The sequence below is a fragment of the Portunus trituberculatus genome, chromosome 37, assembly GCF_017591435.1.
Source record: "Portunus trituberculatus isolate SZX2019 chromosome 37, ASM1759143v1, whole genome shotgun sequence".
NCBI classification, from domain to species: Eukaryota; Metazoa; Arthropoda; class Malacostraca; order Decapoda; family Portunidae; genus Portunus; species Portunus trituberculatus.
In genome coordinates, this window is record NC_059291.1 from 20,446,741 (window position 1) to 20,466,873 (window position 20,133).

At 36.9% G+C, this 20,133-nt stretch overlaps 1 protein-coding gene across 4 annotated transcripts in view; it reads left to right on the forward strand.

The window, feature by feature from the left end:
* LOC123514381 (membrane-associated protein Hem-like) overlaps positions 1-20,133 on the forward strand; it is a 215,930-nt gene that overhangs the window by 96,703 nt on the left and 99,094 nt on the right. For all 4 annotated transcript variants that reach the window (XM_045272263.1, XM_045272265.1, XM_045272264.1 and 1 more), the window contains exons 17-20: positions 5,628-5,730; positions 5,846-6,074; positions 7,615-7,708; positions 7,817-7,977. In XM_045272263.1, coding sequence (XP_045128198.1) covers positions 5,628-5,730; positions 5,846-6,074; positions 7,615-7,708; positions 7,817-7,977 — 587 coding nt within the window. The remainder of the gene's footprint in view (positions 1-5,627; positions 5,731-5,845; positions 6,075-7,614; positions 7,709-7,816; positions 7,978-20,133) is intronic.

Sequence of the window (20,133 nt, forward strand, 5' to 3'; positions counted from 1 at the left end):
ATCATCAAGTAGAAGTTTAAAAATTGCATCAAAGAACAATGTAAGGAGTGGGAAAGATGCTGCATTAGATATCTCTTTTATAAAGTGGTATGTGCAGCAGCTAGAAAGCTGGCTTAGAAATTGATACAGAGAATTTCATGGGAAACAATGGGTGGCTGTGGTGATTCCACAATCGAAACAGACTTTTTAATGCTACTGTGCAGGATTAAGTTGGCAATGAGGCCACACCCAGCATCGCATGACATGGCTGCATGTTGTGGTAGTATATTCATTGTACTTCATGTCTATAAAGTTTTTTTTTTGTGCACTCAGTTATTACCATATATTGTGGTCTATAAATCGAGTTTTTAAGGACTTTTTATGACCAAAACTAGTGGTCAACTTTTGGGGTAGATATAAAATAGCAACCTTCTAATATATTTGCATCAGTAACATCATACTGGAAAACTGCTACTGAACTTGGCCTAAGGGTTGTGTTTGCACATTATTCTAGTAAGACGCGGAAGAAAACGGAAACTGCTACTCATGAGGACTGCACGTACTGACACTCTGTAGTAAGAAGGAACAATAACATACCTACACAATAATGTAGTTTATTACTACTGTTGAACCTCGATAATTTGAATCCCAATAACTTTGATCTCATGATAAGTCGGACTGACTGACCTGGGGACTAAAGCCCTAGTTGAACTGCCTGGCTTTTTTTTTTTTTTTTTTTTTAACCTTCCTGTATTTTGTTTTCCATTGACATTATCAAATATCTAATTCCAACTAAGAATTGCATTTTAGTTGTAGTTTAAAATGATATAAAACAAAAATCGATCAGAGTATATACTGATTTTATGTAAAGTTTTGAATTGTTGAAAACCACTTTTTGAGATTTACTCCTAAAGATTTTTCATAATTTCGTCCTTGTTTTGCTATCTTTATTCATTTGATTGACATGAAATTTTCACACATGATTATGTATAGAATAGTGACTTCCTGGAGCATGATAAGATGATAACGCATCAGATCCCGGCTTCTTTAGATAATATTATTCACTGTACGGAAGGTTGGGAAGACGCCATAAACAGTGTCGTGGCAATCTGCTGTTTTACTACTGAACTGGACACTCTCTGAGTCATTATTAGTGTGCTGAAGTGAGATAATGATACAGTGAAGTATTTATTACTCGTCTGGTCCAGTTTCATACCTCTGTCTCAACATAATTTTTTCTAATAGTGTCATTGTGAGAGTTATGTTATGTATAGTTGTGATGATGAAGGTAGTCAGAAAAAACAGTGTTTGAAAAGATAATAGCAGTCTTATGATATAGAGAGATGGAGAAGTGTGGCAGTGAGGCATGGGGTGAGACAAGCATCTTGGAGGGGGAAATAACACACATGATGGAGGGTGAGGGGAGGCAAGGATTCAAGGTCAAGCTGTCTGCCAATGATACATCTATTTGTTTGTTTCTTGTTGTCTTCTCTTCCTGAAATTTCTGATTCTACTCCTTGTCAATTTATGCCTGTAAGGACATTATTTCTGAAGCCTGGCCATGTACTGTGTAGGGCGTGAGTCAGGCTATGACGCAACTGCACGACATATTTAAAAATGTTTTTTTGGTGGAAAGGGTATTTGATTATGAAAAAGATTATACAAAAGATAAAAACATGATTGTTTCACAACGAAATACAGTGGAGACTCAATACTCGAATGTCTAAATACTCAAAATTTTCAATACTTGAACACAAAAGTTTGATTTAATACTTGAAAAAATACTTGATAGTCAAACATTCACACACATGGTTCTAAACAAAGGCTCCCGTGGTGTTCCCCTTCCCATTCCGCCAGTTGTGACGTGCTGCCACGGTCATCAAAATGACACTCTCCTTTATTCTATCTCTAGTTTTTCATTTGTAAACTTGTATTAACACAAAAGGCTTATTAGTGGTGAAAATATCTGGTAATCAAATGGCCGCACATTTGGTCATATACAAAGCTCTGTCATCTGTCTCGCAGCCGCCACTGTACCATACTGATACCATATTACTGGTAATACCAATACTATCATAACACCAGTACAGGCAACCCGTGCTTAACGAAGGGGTTACGTTCCTAAAAAAACCTTCGTTAAGTGAAACTTCGTTAAGCGAACTGATTATAACAAGTTTAACCCCTGACTTGAATTTCCATTGAGAGTAAACAAAGCAAGAGTGCATCATAGTACAGTGAAAGGTTTAATGAAAGTAAAAATTAAGAAGTTAAACATTTAGGCAATTTAATTTAAGTCATTATAATGTATACTAATGTATGTACTGTATGTACGTAACTTTATAATGTTGATGATCTTAAATTTATGAAGGGAGAGAGAGTGAAACGGGAAAGACACAAACCAGCAACCTGTGGAATGTAAAGAAAGGGTGCATCATTATATCACATACGAAACTTATGTACCACATTTCCACAAGGCTTTCCATTTTGTCCATTGTAGAGTCACGAGTTCAGGTGGGTTCTTTTAGCTTGCAAGGAAGATATGGTCTCACCAGCCATCTTAATAGAGTCTGCTGACTTGAAAATAGTAGAGACAGTAGATGGAGTCAAGATGGTGGCGAGAAATGCTATTAGTTTTCTCGCCTCTCGTGTCTGTGAACAATATCCAGCTTCACTTCGAGAGTAAGATACTTCCTGATCTTCTTAGCAACGCAAGGTGACATTGCAGGGCATTTTGGTGGTAAGTTGAGCGAGGGAAGACAAGCTGCTGCTGACGCTGTTATTGTTTTGAACTAGGGAGTGAGTGGTGCGCGTGTTGTCCACGAGAGACGCTGGTGTATTCAAAAGTCTATCGGCTTGCGTGATACGGCTGGGCTTTCAAACTTGGAAAAAAATTACCTGGATAAAACTTCGTTAAAATGAGTTTGGTGTTTGTTAAACGAGCAGATGGTAGTAAAATGAAACCTTCGTTGTAGCGAAATTTTGTTGTGTGAACCTTCGTTAAGCGGGGGTTGCCTGTATATATATATATATATATATATATATATATATATATATATATATATATATATATATATATATATATATTGTTCCAGCCTAGCAGGGAAAAGTGGTTCAGTTGTTTGTTTACATTTCTCTGTGAGACGCTCCAAGGCAGAACTTCCAAGTAGCAAATGGCCAAGATGAGCTGTTCTGTCGTTTATGAGTGGACAAAGCTGTCTGAAGTTTCTCATAAAGAGCATTAAAGGCCAAAAATAGCAATGAAAAAATAGCAGCAGCTGGCTTGTCAGGGGGGGTGGTGAAGGGGGAGCCATGTTTGTTTACAGTTGACAAACGCGACAAAGAAAGTTAACTTAAAAGTACTAGTGTGACGCTGCCTTTACTGTTGGGTGTACATCCCACCACCCCTTGTACTGCTTATGTACCATTTTTTGTTCCAGATTATACATTTAATGTGATTTCATTCATTGTTTTCTTACCCATTTGGGTTAAGTACATGTTTTTTCTCAATTTATAAAGGGTTGGGAGAGGAAATTCCATGTATCTGGGTGTTTTGTGTATCTGCCAGGGCCTTGGCTGCTATAATCCGGATACGCAGGTGATTACTGTATATATATCTGACTTATACAAATTCCCCACCCCCAAAAAAAATTAAACTCAGAATTTATGGAGATGCAGGATATATTTATTTAATTTTGTTTGATTTAAGATTTTAGGATTACTATTGTATCTCCAAAATCTTCAGACCCTAAATTACCAGATGGTATAGTTTATTTTTTGATAATTGAATACCCTTCCCATCAGGAAGCCATTTTTAAATGTCTTGTGTGATTGTGTCCTAGCCTGACTCACACCCTGCACAGTTATGTGGCCAGGTGTCAACTAGGAAGGTGTGTCATTTAGCTCTCTAATTTTTGCCTGACAGGTATAAGTTGACGAGAATTAGAATGAGAAACATCAAGAAGAGAAGACAACTAGAAACAAACAAACAAATGTATTGTTGTGAGACAGCTGGACTTTCAATTCTGGCCTCCCCTCTCCCTCTGTCATGCGTGTTATCTCCCCCTCCAAGACCCTGCCTCACCCCATGCCTCACTGCCAGACTTCTCCACCATCTCTCTATATCATAAGACTCTTATGATCTTTTCAAACACTTTTTCTTTTTTCTTACTGCCTTCATCATCACAACTTTACATGACATAGCTCTTACAATAACACTATTACAAAAGATTATGTTGAGACAAAGGTAGAAAGCTGTACCAGACAAACAATAAATACTTCACTATCATTATCTCATTTCAACACACTAATAATGACTCAGATAGTGTCCAGTTCAGCAGTGAAACAGCAGATTGCCATGATGCTGCTGATGGCACCTTCCCAACCCTCACATTTTCTAGAGAAGCAGGTATCTTGTATGTTATCATTTTACCATGCTCCAGAAAGTCATTATTTTATACACAATTATTTAATGTGCTTTCATTCATTGTTTTCTTACCTATTTGGATTATGTACATGTTTTTTCTCAAATTATAAGGGATTGGGAGAGAAATTTCCGCGAATCCGGATATTTTGTGTATCTGCCAGGGCCTTGGCTGCTATAATCCGGATATGCGGGTCATTACTGTATAATATTTTTTCGGTCGTGTTATAACAAAAATGCATAAATCAAACACACGTAAATTGAGAGTTACCTGTATTTGGTTGGTATTTCAAGCATGTTAATTTTTTGGGGTGGTAAATATGTATCACAAGAACGAATTAATTCTATTTCCATTAATTTCTATGGGAAAAATTGATTTGATATATGATTTCTTTGATATACAACGATTGTCATGGAACAAATTAAATTTGTATGTCGAGATACCACTGTACTTGTAAATTTTCTTCTTGAAAACTGAAAAGAAAAAAAAAGACAAATGTAATGTATGAATTCCAAAAGTATATCTGCACACTTGGTAACCATGCTGCCAGATATATCTGGTAGGGCAACATCTAAGGTAAGAAATACACACATTGAAAAAAAGCTAACTTGTCAATAATTTGACATTGTGTCAAATATTTCTGCTTTCATTAGTTCACTGGCTAGAAGAAAAACAAAGAAAGTTAGCATTTTTTTGTTGGTACATTTTCCAAATAAGTTAAACTTACAATGTAAGCTTATAAAAAGTGCAGAATTACATTCATCTTGATAGAGTAAAGCTGAACACAACTGCAAGAATGTGTATGTAATTGGAAATTATCATACAATGCCATGCCATGCTATGCTACCTTTTGAATTGCATGGTCTCTTATCAGTGGTCATGCATCATCTCTAGCTTATAGGCATAAGCACTAGCTCAGTTGTATTTATAGCCAGTGTTATATACATGGCAAGCCATATATATATGTATTTTTTTTTTAATCTTTTTATTTATTTATTTTATTTATTTATTTATTTTATTATTTTTTTTTTTTTCATAAATTTGATCTTCTCCATGTTGCACTGCATGCTTGATGTAGGTCTTAACATGACTTGTTCTAAACTCCAATATTTGAAGCTTTGAGAACAAGGTCAAGACTAACTAGGTCTGAAATATCAAGACCTGCAACACTAGTTAGACAAATATAGTGAAGATAATCTCTGAAAGACTTTATTACTCCCTCTCCAGTGCACATAGACATTACAAGAGTGTTCAACAATGTGTTGCTACAACAGACTCAACTTCAGGACAGCAATGGAGAGAAGACCATCACTGCTCACTACAATTCATGGTATGACAATTGTATGCCAGTCATTTATATACACAGATATTGCTATGTAAAGATGAAAATAGATACAATTTTTCCTCAGATGTGTCACTAATTGCTTTCATAATTGCCACAATAGGTATTCAGAAATCCTGCTGCGTCGTGTCAGTGCTGGGCACATTGTTTTCTCCAAGAACCAGCGTGCTTTTGTCTCTCTGACTACTGAGGGAGCCCAGCCATTTGCTGCTGAAGAATTCTCTGACATAAATGAACTTAGAGCACTGGCAGAATTGATTGGACCCTATGGAATGAAAGCATTGAATGAAAATTTGATGTGGCATATTGCAAACCAAGTGCAAGAATTAAAGGTAAATATAATTTATAGTCACTGTTATGTAATATTGTAATCATATATATACCATATTTGATGGCTCATAAGACACACCCAGTTTTGGCAGACATTGAAGTGAAAAAAAAAAAGAAAAGGATAAATGAGTAGATTTAATCTCAGAATATGAAGTGAAGGATTTTGCCTGACATTTGAAGACTCACATGCATTTAGATCATTATTAGATCCCAATGTTTTGCATTTAAAAACTTTAATATATGGTGTTAGCCTACATACTATTGCTGTTGTGAAATGTAAACATGCACCTGGCATAGGGAGGCGGTGGCGTAGTGGATTAGGTGGTGAGCGTGGGATCAGGCAGACGTCCACGCTAGGTTCAGATACCACCACATATCGCCTTGAAACTTTGTTGTTTGTTGAGTGGTTTAAAGTTACCTACATGTCGCTATAATACCCAGGTTGGGTGGTGATATGGGCCCTAATATGGGTACCACTATAAATAAAATTGCCTGCGCCACTAATGAGTGGAAGCTTAACAGCGCTTCCAATACTCTTCAAATTACCTACAGGCACTATAGGCCAGGACATATAAAAAGAAAAAAAATAGGCATCGGCAATGATTGCTAGAGACTACAGGATAATAGTCCTGATTTTTTTTTTTTTTATTTATTTATTTATTTTTTTTTTCTCCATTATTCTACATGTAATTCTAATGTAATATTTTAGTACATTTTGAAAGCCAAAGGGGATTTAAAGAAAGAAAGAAAAAAGATTCATTACTTTTTTTCTTTTCTCTCATGTATGCAAGGTAAGAATATCAGAAGATAGTGCAATATTAATTGTATGAAAGTTTGTCTTACCTCATGGAGTAATGGCATCACACTTTAAAGAATGCATAGTGAAGCTTGCCTTTGTCACTGGATTCGGTGGGTAACCAACAGCATGTTTGTTTTGGTAAATGCAGTGCGTGGTACATGGTCACTTAGACAAATTCTTCCTGAATCACCGCTAAGTGTGACCTATTATACATTGTTACCTTGAAATAAAGAGTTGTGGTGTGGTACCAAATCATCACTTTGTTTACATGTGTGAAGATGTCTGGGGTTTGTTTTTAGAACCTCTGTTGCCATAGACTTACCACCAAACATTGCCCCAATGCTGAACCTTGGCCTCTGAGGACAGGCTCATTTCTTGAGTTTTTTTTTTTTTTTTTATATAGAAAAGATGCATCTCATGAGCTGTCATATATATATATATATATATATATATATATATATATATATATATATATATATATATATATATATATATATATATATATATATTATACCAAAAAATTATCAACATTGTTTCTATTGTTATCATTACTTGGTGAAAGTGTATTCAGGCTGAGCTCCCTGTCTATATATGACAAAATAATTGTCTATCACTGAATAATATTATGTGGCAGAACCATAGTATTGGAAATTTTCTTCTTATTTTAATTTGTTTTTCACTTGTAGATGGTTATGATTTGATTGTTTTAAATATAGGTGATCTTTTTTTTTTCTTTTTTTCAGAAACTTGTGGTGGTTAACAAGGATGTTTTGCTCTCTATGAGAACAAATTTTGACAAACCTGACCAAATGAAGGAATTGTTCAAGAAACTCCAGCGTAAGTAAAAGGTCAGAGTTAACTGGCTAGAATAGATTACATATCTCTAGTTTGGTTTTAGTCAAAGTCTTCTTTGTAAAGTATGCAGCCTTTGCACTTTATTTCCAGAGGTGGATAATGTCTTAACCAGAATGCAGATAATTGGTGTCATCCTGTGCTTCCGACAGTTAGCCCAAGAAGCACTTACAGATGTTCTGGATAACCGGATTCCATACTTGATGTCATCCATAGCAGACTTCAAGCACCATGTACCTAATGGAGACACCATGGTCAGTGTAAAGATTATAGTTTGACTGTTGGGCATAGTTTAACACCATGTAGTGACTCATAATACACAGTTTGTTCCTCAGGAGTCATTGTTCTGTGTTTATAAAAAAGGATGTGTCATTTGTTCATTTCTAGAGTATTTAATTCAAGTCGGTCATTTTGTTTCTTATGTCAATGTATAGAATAATTAATCCACTTCAGATACATTTCAGATTGACTGTCAGTTGCATCACAGTTGTGATGAACATTGTCAACTTTTTGTGCTTTTTCTTATCATCTTATTTTCAGTATGATTATAGCAAATCTCATTCATTTTAAAGTCTGATTATTTGTATCATCTGTGGTACTATAAATTATATCCTGTACCAACCACAATCTAAACCAGATATTTGGGTGCAGTCCTCTATTTGACAGCTAGTGCCACATCTCCACAGTTCAGTGCCCTGTTCTCCAACCCTGCCTCGCCTCCCCACCTCTCTATTTGTCTGTCAAGGCAACTGCTTTTGAGGGTGGCAGTATTGGTCCCCTATTTGCCTTTTCTTCCAAGAAGTACTTGTTCATGTTGTAAATAATTGCCTTAGATTGGCTGTGAAGGTGGCCATATAGCAAGCTTAAGTAGGAAAATGGTCCATACTAAGACTGCGTGTGAGGGTAGGTCATCACTGACTGGCGAGTCAGTTCAGGTGAACAGATCAGCAAGGTCACACTCCTCTGTTCATGTGCCACATTTAGGATGGGAGGAAATTTTTATTTAGAAAACACACCTTAGTTTTTACATTGCTGTGATGTAGAGCAAAAGTTTGAATGATTTTGGGAATAGGCCAGTTTATATAGAAACAGAGAGAGAGAGAGAGAGAGAGAGAGAGAGAGAGAGAGAGAGAGAGAGAGAGAGAGAGGTAAGGAGGTGGAGCAGGGTTGTAGAAAGAAGGCAAACCCATGATCTATGGAGATGTGACAATAGTCAAGGAATCCTGGTGAAACCCACGGCCTCACTAAAACATCCAGTTTAGGCTGCACTGAGTATAGATATAAATGTCATGTGGTTGATTGGTAAAGTTAGCTCAATTATATTATGGCAATTACTATTAAACATGTAGCTTCAGTTCAGTAATTTTCATGATGGGATAAGATGTTCTTAACTTTTTTTCATTGCATCTTGCATTGTTGCCCCACTGATGTTCTTATCCTAGTTCTTGGTTTTTCATGTTTACCATGAAGTGAAAATATTTATAATACTTTGTTGTAGGTATAAGGGTATTGCAACTCATTCCACCTTCAGACTCCTTGGAGACACTGGGAAATGAGACTTCAAGAACTTATTACATATTTGTCATAACTTGCAAGTACATTAGGACTGTGGAGTTTGTTTACTAACAACATTGTACAGTGGAACCTCACATCTGACAAAAAGAGTAACCATGAAAAGAATACTACCAGATGTGAAATACTAAAAGTGATTCAAGATTTAAATGAGTGAAATATAGCAAGAGTTTTGTTGCTTGAAAATTAACCAACTCTTGTACTTTACCACTAGGAAATTAATCATATCTACAAAATATTGACATGAATTATATTGGAAATAAAAACTCACCATTTATGAAGTTCAGGAATATATCACTTTAGTAATCACACATGATTAACTTATTGGCAGGTGGATACAGTAAATGAGGGATTGGAATGACAGGTAGGAGAGTGGGAAGGGGATCACAGGAAGCCAAAAGTGTGTGTGTGTGTGTGTGTGTGTGTGTGTGTGTGTGTGTGTGTGTGTGTGTGTGTGTGTGTGTGTGTGTGTGTGTATTCACCTAGTTGTAATTTTACAGGGCCTGGGTATCATACTCGTGTGGCCCCGTCTCCATATCTACACACATCCAACTTTCCTTTAAAACTATGCACACTCCTTGCTGACACCACCTCCTCACTCAAACCATTCCACACCTCCACACATCTTTGTGGGAAACTATATTTCTTCACATCCTTCAAGCATATTCCTTGGCTATCTTTTTACTATGCGATCTTGTAGTTCTAATTAAGTTTTCCTCTCTCAACATCATTTGCTCATTATCCACTTCATCCAGTCCATTCAACAGTTTATAAACCTGTATTAAATCTCCTCTTTCTCTTCTTTGTTCCAAGGTAGGCAAATTCATTTCTTTTAATCTCTCCTCATAGGTCATTTCTGCCAATTCCGGAACCATTTTTGTTGCCATTCTCTGCAATCTCTCCAACTTCCTTATATGCTTCTTTTTATAAGGGGACCAAACCACTCCAGCATATTCCAATCTTGGTCTAATTACCATACTAATTAATTTCTTCATCATATCTTTATCCATATAATGGAAGGCTAATCCAATATTTTTATCAAATTATACGTTTCTCCAAACATCTTATCAATATGAGCCTCAAACTGCCCATGGTCTTGTATTATCACTCCCAAATCCTTTTCCTTTTCCACCTTTTTCAACACTACTTCTTCACCCATCTTATATGACCCTCTTGGCCGTCTTCCACTCTTTCCCATCTCCATCACATGACTTTTGCTCAGATTAAATTCCATTTGCCACCTCTTGCTCCACTCCCAAATCTTATCCAGGTCTGCCTGTAAAATTTCACAATCTTCTTCACTCTTCACACACCTACACAACTTCGCATCATCCGCAAACAAATTAATATAACTGTTTACTCCTCTGGCATGTCATTAATATATACCAGGAAAAGTATTGGTGCCAGCACTGAGCCTTGTGGGACTCCACTCTCCACCACCAACCAGTCCGACCTTGCATCCCTTATTACCGTTCTCATCTCCCTCCATCTCAAGTAGTTTTCCATCCACTTTAACACTTTTCCTTTCAGTCCTCCATAAATCTCTACTTTCCATAACAGTCTCTCGTGAGGTACCTTGTCAAAAGCTTTCTTTAAATCCAAATATACACAGTCCATCCATCCCTCTCTCTCTGTATTTTGTCAACCACTCTTGAATAAAAGCTCAGTAGATTTGTTACACATGACCTCCCTTTCCTGAAGCCAAATTGATGATCCGATAATAACTTATGATCCTCCAGGAACCGTATCCAATATTTCTTTATCACCCTCTCACAAATCTTACCGACCACACTTGTTAGAGACACAGGTCTATAGTTAAGAGGCTCTTCCTTACTGCCTCCCTTATAAATGGGCACCACTTCAGCTCTCTTCCACTCTACTGGTACTTCCCTGTTTCTAATGAACACCTTATAATATCATATAATGGATCAATCAATTCTTCTCTACACTCCTTCAATAATTTTCCTGAAACTTCATCTGGTCCCATCGCTTTATCATCTTTAAGTTCCTCCAACATTTTATATAACTCCTTTTTAGGTATCTTAATGTCCTCCATGTGCACATTTCCTTGTACATTCTGAGGCTTTACAAACATTGTTTCTTCAGTAAATACTTGCTGAAACCTATTATTTAGCAATTCTGCTATATTCTTAGGGTCATCTACTATCCCTTGCTCTCCTTTTAATCTTTCAATGGACTCTCTCTTTTTAAGTTTACCATTTATGAACCTGTAAAACAATTTTGGATGTTCCTTACTCTTGTCTACAATATCTTTTTCAAATTTTCTTTCTTCCTCCCTCCTTACCCTCACATACTCATTTCTTGCCACTCTATAATTCTCCTTATTTAGTATATTCCTGCTCTTTTCCATCTTTTCCAAGCCACATCTCTCTTTTCCTTAGCCTTAACACAAGTTGCATTAAACCAATCCTTTCTTCCTTCCTCTCTCGGTTTATACTTTGGTACAAATTTCATAACTCCTTCTTTATAATATTTCATAAAAATCTCATATTTCTTTTGCACTTCTCTGATTTGTAACATCTCCTCCCAATCTAATTTTCTGAAATAATTTTTCAAACTTTCTGTGTCCATCTTTCTATAATTCAATCTACCACTCCTGTATGTCTCGTCCTTCCTTCGCTGTGTTATTGCTATCTGCATTTCCATAACCACATGATCACTCTTTCCCAAAGGACACTTGTATTGTATATCTCCACATAGGTACACTTCTCTTGTTAACACCAAATCCAGTCTAGCCGGTTCATCATCTCCTCTATATCTAGTATTTTCCTTCACCCTCTGTTCCATCATATTTTCCATCATTAGATTAAGAAATCTCTCTCCCATGCTTCTTCTCCAACACCACTTACTAGATTTTCCCAATCCACCTCCTTACAATTAAAATCTCCTACTAGTATCACCTTTCTTTTCCAGATAATACACTTTCCAAACTCTGTAAAGTATCCTTGATCATATTGTCGTATTCCCTTAATGTCCAAGAATTTGTTTTAGGAGGTACATAGGTCACCATGATTATTAATTCTTTTCCATCACTTTTTATCCTTATGCTTATCACTTCTGCGTTGTTCTTCCCATACCAAACCTTATCCACATTTATTTATTTCTTCGTCATAATCATAACTCCTCCTCCACCTTTACTCTCTATCCTTTCTCCATATATTATATTTATTATCCAAATTTATCTTTGTTTTTTCATGCAATTTTGTCTCAGTCAAACACACTATATCAGGCTTCTCCACTATCATATAGTCTTGCAATTCCAATCTACTTGACAGTATCCCATCTATATTAGTATACATTACGGTCCACCCACTGCTCTCTCTAGGGGTTCCTCCGTATTCCTTCTTTCCACATACCACTTTCTGACTCTCTCTCCTATAACTCTCCAAAAAAACTTTTCTCTTTCCTCCTCAGACCGCTCATCATTTTTCCTTCTCGCCTCTTCCACCAATTCCTTATATCTTCTCCTCTCTTCCTCATTTCTATTCTTTCTCACAAACACCTCTTTACAACCTTCTATCTCTCTTAACTTTGATGTTCTATATAGGACATCCTCCGCAGATTGTTGTGACTTCAGTACTACTTTAATCGGTCTGCTCACTCCCTCCTTATACGGACCCAGTCTATGGATCTCTTCCACTTCTTCTTGTAGGTCTTTTTTTCATCATCATTTAGATTTTTAACAGATCTCTTACCGTTTTAATTCTTCCTTAATTCTCTTAGGCTTATATGTTATATTTTGTTCTTTCATCCCAAATATTAACACACTCTTCTTCTTTTCTGCTATTTCCCTTATCAATGTTTCTGTATTCTTCATTACATTAACCAGTTCCTTGGACCTTTCTTTTTTGTCTTCCTTCAACTGATCTTTAATTATTTCTTGTAATCCAACCATCTCTGCTTCCCTCGACTCAGTCCATTGTGTTTTCTTCAGTTCCCATTCCCTTTCAAGCCTTTCATTCTGCTCACTAATCATTTCCTTAAAGTCATCTTTCTCCTTTACTACTCTATCCATTTTCTCCTCCAACCGTCTCTTGTATTTTTCAACCTCCACCTTCAAATGCGCATTCTCATCCACCAATCGTTTTCATTTTCCTCCAGTCTCTTAACTCTTTCCTTCAAAGCCTTGCGGAATTCTCTATCCTGCTCCTCCTCACTCCTCTGAACTTTTAATTCCTTCACTAACTCCTCAAATCTCTTCTCCAACATCACCAATCTACCTTGCAATGTTGCCCCTGTTGAAGCTGGACTCATGCTTTGACTGGCCACTTTTGGCTTTGCTCCCTGGGCCTCATCAACATATTTTGAATTTGGTAATTTATTCCTTACCGGTCCATCCATTTTTTCTTACTTTTCCTGGGAACATGTGGGTGTGTGGTCACTGGGGTCCAGGCCTGGTAGTTACGTGTGTGGTTGGATGCGTTGGCGGCTGCTATGGCTGGCCTTTGTGGGTTCCCGCTCTGTCGTTTGGAGTGTGGAGGTTCTCCCACCTCCGATCACTCCAATGTACACGCCACCAGGCTACGTTCACTCTGTACACTCGTTCACTCGCTCTGGTCGCCCCTCAATAGCAATAACTATTCTCACTGAAGCACATTGCTTGTGTGTGTGTGTGTGTGTGTGTGTGTGTGTGTGTGCGCATATTTACCTAGTTGTAGTTTTACAGGGCCAGGGCTTTATGCTCGTGTGGCCCTGTCTCCATATCTACACTTATCAAATTTTTTTTTTTAAACTATGCACACTCATTGCTGACACCACTTCCTCACTCAAACTGTTCCAAGTCTCAACACATCTTTGCGGGAAACTATATTTTTTAACATCTCTCAGACATCTTCCCTTCCTCAGTTTCTTACTATGCGATCTTGTGCTTCTAATGTCATATTCTTCTCTCAGGATTAGTCTCTCATTATCCACTTGATCCATTCCGTTGATCAATTTATAAACTTGTATCAGATCCCTTCTCTCTCTTCTTTGTTCCAGGGTTGGTAGATCCATAGCTTTTAGTATCTCCTCATATGTCATCCCTTTAAATTCTGGAACCATTCTTGTAGCCATTTTTTGTAGTCTCTCCAATTTCTTTATGTGTTTCTTTTTATGGGGGGTCCACACAACTCCTGCATATTTCAATCTGGGTCTTATTATAGTACTTATCAATTTCTTCATCATTTCTTTGTCCATGTAGTGAAATGCTAATCCAATATTCCTTAGCAAATTATATGTCTCACTGAAAATTCTATCAATATGGCTTACCGGTTGATTGTTTTCTACCATCATCACTCCCAAGTCCTTTTCTTATTTTACTTTCTCCAGTTCTACTCCATCTCTCATCTTATAGATTCCCACTGGTTGTCTTTCACTTTTTCCCATTTCCATGACATGGCTTTTGTCCACATTGAATTCCATCTCCCATTTTTTACTCCATTTCTAGATCTTATTTAAGTCTTCCTGCAGTATTTCACAATCCTCTTTTTGCTTTATAACTCTGCACAGTTTTGCATTGTCCACAAACAGATTTATGTAGCTGTTCACTCCCTCTGGCATGTCATTTATATATATGAGAAAAAGTATTGACGGCAATACTGACCCCTGTGGCACTCGGCTTTCTACTGCTCTCCACTTGGACTTCATATTTTTAACTACCGTCCTTATTTCTCTCCTCCTCATATAATTTTCCATCCATCTCAATGTGCTTCCTTTTAAGCCACCCTTCTCCTTTAACTTCCACAGTAATCTTGCATGTGGCACTTTATCAAACGCCTTTTTTAAATCCAAATAAATACAGTCAACCCATCTCTCTCTCTTTTGTACTCTATCAACTATTCTTGAGTAGAAACTCAGTAAATTAATTACACACGACTGTCTTTTTCTAAAACCAAATTGGCTATTTGATATTAATTTGTCTTCAAGGAACTTGTTCAATTGTTTCTTTATTATTTTTTCACACATCTTGCATATTACACTAGTTAGTGATACCGGTCTGTGATTTAAAGGTTCTTCCTTCCTTCCACTCTTATATATGGGAACCACCTCTGAGTTAGGCGCCAGGAGCCTTTTTCTGTTGTCCGGAGTGAAGAGGTTAAATTGTGAGGTGTGTGTGTGTGTGTATTTACTTAGTTGTATTTACCTAGTTGTATTGTACAGGGTTCAAGCGGGGCTCATAGTGTCCTGTCTCCATATCTCCATTTATCTAGTTTTTCTTTAAAGTTATGCACACTATGTGCTGCGACAGTTTCCTTATCCAATGCATTCCATATTTCCATCGTTCTGTGGAAAACTGTATTTTCCAACATCCTTCACTTACTGCCTCATCCTGATCTTCTTTTCATGTCCTCTTGCCCTTCCATCTCGTTCCGCCAACAGTACCAGGTCTTCTTTGTCTATTTTTTCAATATCATTTACTATCTTATACATTGTTGTTAGGTCCCCACCTTCTTTTCTATCCTGTAAGATTGGCAGTCCCATTTCCTTCAATCGTTCTTCATATGTGAGGTCCTTTAATTCCAGCACCATCTTTGTAGCAATCTTCTGTATCCTTTCCAGTTTTCTTATATCTTTTTTAGAGCTCGGAGACCATACCACATCTGCATATTCCAGCCTGCGGCGTATCATTCTTGTGATGATTTTTTTCATCATATCTTTATCCATGTAATGAAATGCCACTCTTATATTAGTCAACATCTTATATGATAGTCCAAATATCTTGTTTATGTGTTTATCAGGGCTCAGATTTTCTTGTATGATCACTCCAAGATAATTTTCTTCATTTGTCTTCGTTATTTGCTCTTGTCCTATTAAATAGTTCCATACTAGTCTTCTCTTACTCTTTCCTAGTTCCATTATGTGACATTTCTTGGCATTAAACTCCAATTTCCACTTCCTGCTCCATTCATAGATCTTGTTTAAATCTTCCTGTAACAACAGACAGTCCTCTCTGGTCTTGATAACTTTTAGTAATTTTGCATCATCAGCGAATAAATTCATATAGCTGTTTATCCCAATGTGAATGTCGTTTACATAAACTTGAAACATGATGGGGGCTAACACTGACCCTTGTGGCACTCCGCTAGTTATTGTACTCCAAGATGAGTATGTATCTCTGATCACAGTTCTCATTTCCCTATCCTTCAAATAATCTCTTGTCCATTCGAGCAAGGTTCCACGCAGTCCTCCTATGTTCTCTAGTTTCCAAAAAAGTCTTCCGTGAGGGACTTTATCAAATGCCTCTTTAATGTCCAGGTGTACTGTGTCTTCCCATCCATCTCTGTTTTCAAGTCCTGCAATAACTCTGGAGTAGAAGCTTATTAAATTTGATACACATGACCACCCTGTCCTGAACCCAAATTGTCTGTTCGATATGACTTGCTCCTCTTCTAGAAATTTAACCCACTTTTCTTTGATAATTATTTCACATAACTTCCCTACGACACTTGTAAGTGACACCGGTCTGTAGTTTAGTGGTTCAGTTGCCTTACCTCCTTTAAATATCGTCATTACATTAGCTCTCTTCCACTCTTGTGGAACTTTCCCTTCATTTATTGAACTTTTAATTATTTCCCAAATTGGCTCCAGTACTTGCTCTTTACATTCTTTTAACACCCAGCCTGATACACAATCTGGCCCCATTGCTTTTCTGACTTCCAACCTGTCCAGTAATCTTCCAATATCCTCTTTGTGCACTGCAATCTCCTGTAATCCTTGGCAATTCAATGTCCTATTAGGTTCTGTGAAATCATCATCTTCAGTGAATACCGTTTTGAAGCTTTCATTCATTATTTCACATATTTCTTTCTCTGTTTGGTATGTCTTTCTTTCTTTAATTATTTTTTCAATTGTTTCCATATTCTTTGTTTTCCATTTATAAACTTGTAGAAAAGTTTGGGTTCCTCCTTGCTTTTATCCACTACATCTTTCTCAAAGTTTCTTTCTTCCTCTCTTCTTACTCTATTATATTCATTTCTAGTATCTTTGTACTGCCGACTATTATAGTAATTTCCCTGCTTTAAAAGTTTCTTCCACGCTTTATCCTTTGCCTTTTTTGCTTGTATGCATCTAGCATTGTACCAAGTATGTATTTTTTTCTGAACTTTATAAACAGAAACAAACTTTTTTACTTGTTCATAGTATTTTTGTAAGAATATATTATATTTCTCTTGTACAGTCTTCCTGCACATAATATTACTCCACTGAATATCAGCAAAATAACTCTATAATTTTTCAAAATCCGCTCTTGCATAATTTAATCTCTCTCCTTTAAAGTCCTCTCTGTAACTTCTCTCGTCTTCCTCCTGCATTTGTATCTCTACTGTCACATGATCACTTTTCCCCATTAGACTAAGGTATTGTATGATTGGAGGGGACTCTGGTTTCTTTGTGAAGACTAAGTCAAGCAACGATGGTTCTTCATCCCCCCTGTACCTTGTGGACTTATCCACCCATTGGTCCATTGTATTAACCATAGTTCGCTGTAACACTTTCTCACTCCACTGCCTAGCATTTTCCATTACTTCCATCTCTCTCCAGTTTATTTTTTTACAGTTAAAGTCTCCAACTAAGAGTATTCTTCTATCTTTTCTTATCATGTTATCTAGGCACTTTATCGCCTCTCTTTGCATATCTTTATGCTCTTCTGATCCCCATGTATTAGTCTTTGGTGGAACATAAGTGACTATAATTTTTCTTTTTCTTCAAATCTTCTGTTCTGATTGTTACTCCCAATACTTTCACTTTATCCTCTCCATATTGCACATCCTCCACACATATGTTATCATGAACCATTATTAGCACTCCTCCTCCCCCTTTATCCTTCCTGTCCCTCCTCCAGGTATTATATCCTTCTTTAAAGCTGACATGGATCTCTTTTTTTCAGTTTTGTTTCAATGATACACATTACATCTGGCTTTTTCTCTTTCAAATAATCCCGAACTTCCAATATACTAGATAACAAACCATCTATGTTAGTATAAGTCACTCTTAATTTATTACCTCCTCCACAACCTCCTCTTTTTTCCTTAGATACCACTTCTTTAGTCTCATATCCAGAACCCTCCAGTAAAAATTCTTCTTCTCTATCTCTGTCCTTTTCTCGTTTTTTTCCTTAGCTTCACTTCTTAGCACTTTCTCCTTTTCCCTTTCTTCTATGTTCATATCTCTTTTTATCCATATTTTCTTGTGATCGACATCATTGGCCAGCTTCTCTTTTCTAGCCATAATTTCCTCTACAGCCACTTGAGATCTCATTTTTACCTTCATTGGTCTCTTTCCTCCTTCACTGTACCTTCCCAGTCTATTCACTTCCTCTACCTTCTGCTCAAATTCTTGTGTGCTGTCTTGTACTCGTTTGATAATTGTTTTGGCCATTTCCCTTTCTTCACGATCTCTTGTGAATTTATTTGGATTTTTCTTTTCTCTCATCTCATAAATCACAAAGCTTTTTTTCTTGTCCACTGCATCTCGCACTAAATCTTCCTTCTCCTTGATAACCTCTATTATAGTGACTTTGGTGTTCTCCTGAATTTGCCTCCTTACCACTTCTGAAAATTTGACTTTTACCTCTTCTTGCTCTTGTTTCCATTCATTTCTTAATTCTTTCAACTTATTATCACCTAGACCACCTTCTACCCTGTCTGTAATCCTGTGCTGCACTTTATCCTGCAAGTTCTTTAGAGAGCTTTCATAATTTTGACATGTTGTTTTAAGAATGTCATTTTGTTTCCTTATATCTAGAATCTCCTCTTTCAATTCTTGGTTTATTTCACTTACTTTCTCGCATTCAGTTACTCTTAGTTTCAGAGCTGTGTTTTCTGTAAGCAGTCGGTCTTGTTTATCCATAAGACTGGTCATCACCTCCTTCATGTATCTTAATTCTCTTTCTACATTAACAAGTCTTTTCATATTACTTCTTTTATCCCTGAAACCTTAGAAATCCTTATCCATAATATCATCAGTCAGTTTTCTTAAACCTATAGGGGTTTCTATAATGCGTTGGTTCCCACTCGGCGTATATTTTGGGTCCATCGTGTGCCTGGCAGCGCTACTTGGTTCCATCTCTTGTTGTTCATTAATTAGCTATATGGGGTCTAACACTTATTTCCTTTGGAGATAGGAGAACCTATGGTCCCCTCTCCCCCTGTACATACGTCTAGGCCTGTGGTCCAATTCCTTTTGTGTGTGTGTGTGTGTGTGTGTGTATGTGTGTGTATTTACTTAGTTGTATTTCCCTAGTTGTATATTACAGGGTTCAAGCAGGGCTCATAGTGACCCATCTCCATATCTACAGTTATCCAACTTTTCCTTGAATTTGTGCACTCTTTCTGCTGTTACAATCTCTTCACTCAATCGATTCCAAATGTCCACCATCCTATGTAGAAAACTGAACTTAATGTTCCTCATACACTGACTTTCCATGATCTTCTTGGAATGTTTGTCTATCTCCATCTTCTGTCAGTGATATCAGGTCTTGTCTATTTATCTTTTCCATATGGTTTACTAACTTATACATCGTTATTAGGTCTCCTCTTTCTTGTCTATACTTTAAAATTGGTAGTTCCATTTCCTTCATTGTTTCTTCATAAGGAAGATCCTTTACTTCTGGGACCATCTTTATAGTGGTCCTTTGGATTCTTTCTAGTTTCTTGATGTCTTTCTGCCTGTATGGTGACTATACCACTGCTGCATATTTTAGTCTAGATCTTACCATAGTGGTTATGATCTTTTCATCATACTCTTATCCATGTAACTGAACACCACCCTGATGTTAGTTAGTGTCTTGTATGTTGATGCAAATATTCCATTTATGTGTCTTTCTGGAGTCAGGGTGT